Below are 3,281 nucleotides of genomic sequence, written 5' to 3' on the forward strand. Positions count from 1 at the left end.
ACACACCCTCCGAGAACCGTCTAGTTGATCATGTCATGTTTGCTCACGCCTCTGCTGCTCTCCGTTCGTACGCCGGCGCTACGGCTACTCGTGCTCTGCTTGGCGCACGCTCGGTAATACGGAGTAAGTACGTACACATGACATGCGCCGGTGCACGTAGGAATCAGCCAGGAAATGCTCGACGGTGAAGTACCACTAGCCGTATATACTATCTGCCCTCTCTTGATCGTGCATCTGATCGAGGCATAGTATATACTCCCTACGTTCTTAAATATAAGTCTTTTAAACGATTTCACTAAGGGTCTACGTATGAAACAAAATGACTGAATCTATCTTCTAAAATATGTTTATATACATCCGTATGTAGTTCATTAGTGAAATCTTTATAAAGATTTATATTTAGGAACGGAGGGAGTATATCTGATCGGCGCCAAGCACGACGAGCGTTTCATCGATGAAGCAGCAGCAGCAGCAGCGCTCTGCTCGGGTCGGGTCGGTGCGTGCCCATGCATGTGCACGCGTGGGGGCTCGACCGGGTCGTCGAGCGAGCGGGACGCCGCCGCTTCCACTTGAGAATACGTTGAAATCCGTGGCGTTGGTTCCTTCCTACTCAAAGCGCTGCCAACAGGTTTCGAAAAAAAAAAGTGCTGCCAACCAAAGTTCACGTACGGATCGCTGGCGACGGTGCTCCTACCAAGGCTGGCCCGTGAAGCCGTAAGCTCAACAGCTAGCAGGGCACCGGCGTGCGTCGTTCCCCTTCCCCGGCGTGGCCCGCGCTCCACTCGTAACGCCGGCGACCGGCCGGCCGCCATGCCGAGCAGGGCAGATTCCAGAGCGCAAGATAGTACTGTACTAAGGAGGAAGCAAAAGAAAAGTCGTGTGACGCCAACACATCACAGAGTGCAGCGACGAGATCCATTTACGATGTCATCATCACGGTCCACATAAGCCATCTGTCTATACACACAAGCAAACAAAAAACGATGAGCAAAAAGTCCCAAAAAAAATTCGACCAAACAAGCGGCCGAATTGGTCAAAATTCCACCAAAGCCTCTCGCTTTTTTGTAGAGAGACCTTGCTTGTCAACCCAAACCCAGTTTACTTCTACACACAACCCAGTTTCTTTCTTCACTGTCTGTTCTTCCCATCCAGTCAGCAGGGCCACCTACATACTCCTATTACCATTCAATCAGTCAATCCGTCAAAATGTACGGCGGCCGATGAGCCTGGCCTAGACGTCGGCGCAGCGGCGCGGCGCGAAGCCGAGCCGGTTGCGCTCCAGGTCGTAGAGGACGTGGAAGTTCTGCTGCTGGTAGTTGCCGATGATGGACATGCCGGACCGCGGCGTGCCCAGGACGGCCAGGCACATCACCCCCTCCGGCTCCAGCCGGATGAAGTAGTTCTCCGCCGGGAACTCCCACGCCGCGCCGTCCGCGAACACCAGCGACAGCTCCGGCACCTCCACCTTCTCGGCTCCGGACACGTTGTAGCACGGGCTCAGCACCGGGAAGCCGGGGATGAGCGGGTAGGATGGGCTCATGCGGTCCATGAACGCCTGCCGGATCGCCTGGTACGCCGGCTCCGGGAAGTAGCTCAGCGTCGTGCCGGAGTCGATGATGGTGCCGCCGGCGGACAGCGTGTCGGACGGGATGTTCAGCGCCTCCCCGCCGACGAGGACGGACTTGAGCTGGAGGTAGTAGAAGGTGTCCGCCGCGTCGGCCGTGGCCGGCGCGAAGGCCGTGTAGTTTAGCTGCGGGTGCGCGAGCAGCGCGTCGTCGTGGCCGAAGATGATCTTGCTCCCGGCCGCGCTGCCGTGCTCCACGAGGCAGTAGGAGAAGGCGTGCCCCCCGTAGACGCCGCGCAGCTGGGACGCGAACGAGAGCGGGCCGCGGCCGAGCCCCAGCAGCCCCGCGGCGCCGTGGAAGAGGCCGCGGTTCTGGTGGCCGCACCCGAATGCCACGCCGTCGACGCGCCGGGTTCCTGATTGGGTGAGGTTGACGGTGAAGGCCTCGAGGGCGAGGTCGCCGGTGGTGTTGGACTGGTCGCCGTACCAGTAGTAGTAGGGGCAGGGGTCGCTCCGCGGCCTGCGGCACGACCTGGGGCCGGTCAGCGGCGGCGGCGGGGAGACGAGGCCGCAGCGGCTGTCCCCGCAGGTGACGTTGCGGTAGGAGGCGGAGGCGGCCGGGTCGAAGACGGGGCCGGTCTGGTGGAAGCAGTCGAGGCAGGGCGCGCACTGCAGCCAGTTGAGGTCGCTGCCGGTGTCCATGATCATGCGGAACCGGCGCGGCGGCGTGCCCACGTACACGTCCACCAGGTACTCCCCCGAGCCCACCGCCACGCCTGACTCCACCGTGGCCACCACCCGCTCCGACAGCGCCCGCCGCGGCCGCGAACCCTTCCGTTGCGCCGCGCCGGGCAGCGCGGCCCTCCTGCCGTGCATCGTGTCGATGCGGGCCGCGTCCTTCTTGGCCGAGTCGAGGACGAACAAGCCCGACCCCGTCGCGCCCGCTGAAGCGGAGCGGTGGGTCATGTGGAGCTTGAGAGACGGTGTCCGGCGCGCGAGCTCCTCCTCCTCGGCGACCAGCCTGCCGTCGCAGCCGGCGTCGGCGACGGCGGTGTTGTAGGGCGGGAACTCGATGCCGTACAGCGGTCCGGTTCCGGCCGACGCCGACGAGTTGCTGCCGGCGCGAACGGACGAGAGCGCGAGCAAGAGCAGCAAGAGCGCCAGCAGAGAATAGCACACGGGCAGGTGGTTGAGGTTCGCCATGGCTGAGGCCTGAGAGAGGGATGGGGGCGTCGGCGATTTGTGGGGAGGTGAGCTACGGAAGCCGAGGCGGAGGGGAGAGGTAAGGTGGTGGGGGTTGGAATGGTTGTCGGGGCCGTGGAGAAACAACGCGGAGAGTTTGTATTGTTTTGACCAGGAAGATCGATGACCTTTTCGCGGTTCGTTAGAGCAACAAAGTGAGGAAAATAACTACTAAAAAAATAGACTTATTACAGTAGACTACAACAGTACTCCTTACGGAAATTATACTACAAGAGAATTAAACTAACTACTGCAGTAGGCTACAGTGTATTCCTCAAGAAAAAAATACTAGAGTGGACTACAACAGTATTCCTCGAAGAAAAAAAAAACAGTACTACTTCCTACCTTTACTTTTTACTCAACAAAGAGAATACAGTAATGCAGTAGTAGTGCCAGTATATTTTGAAAGCATTTGACTTGCTGGATGTTGACTACCCATTTGCGTCACCAGGACGTGGTGTAATGCAATGACGTG

General features: G+C 59.3%; 1 protein-coding gene across 1 annotated transcript; it reads right to left on the bottom strand.

Annotated features, from left to right (window-relative positions):
- Positions 1-918: 918 nt before the first annotated feature.
- LOC123408868 (aspartic proteinase nepenthesin-2-like) lies at positions 919-2,972 on the bottom strand. Its single transcript, XM_045101904.1, has one exon. It carries the CDS (start codon positions 2,765-2,767, stop codon positions 1,232-1,234), a length of 1,536 nt encoding a protein of 511 aa, XP_044957839.1. The 5' UTR covers positions 2,768-2,972; the 3' UTR covers positions 919-1,231.
- Between the last annotated feature and the right edge of the window lie 309 nt (positions 2,973-3,281).

Source organism: Hordeum vulgare, chromosome 7H (assembly GCF_904849725.1).
Source record: "Hordeum vulgare subsp. vulgare chromosome 7H, MorexV3_pseudomolecules_assembly, whole genome shotgun sequence".
Classification (NCBI taxonomy): domain Eukaryota; kingdom Viridiplantae; phylum Streptophyta; class Magnoliopsida; order Poales; family Poaceae; genus Hordeum; species Hordeum vulgare.

What these genes read in the sequence shown, in the direction of transcription:
- LOC123408868 (XM_045101904.1), bottom strand. Translation starts at nt 2,767, where the DNA reads ATGGCGAACCTCAACCACCTGCCCGTGTGCTATTCTCTGCTGGCGCTC.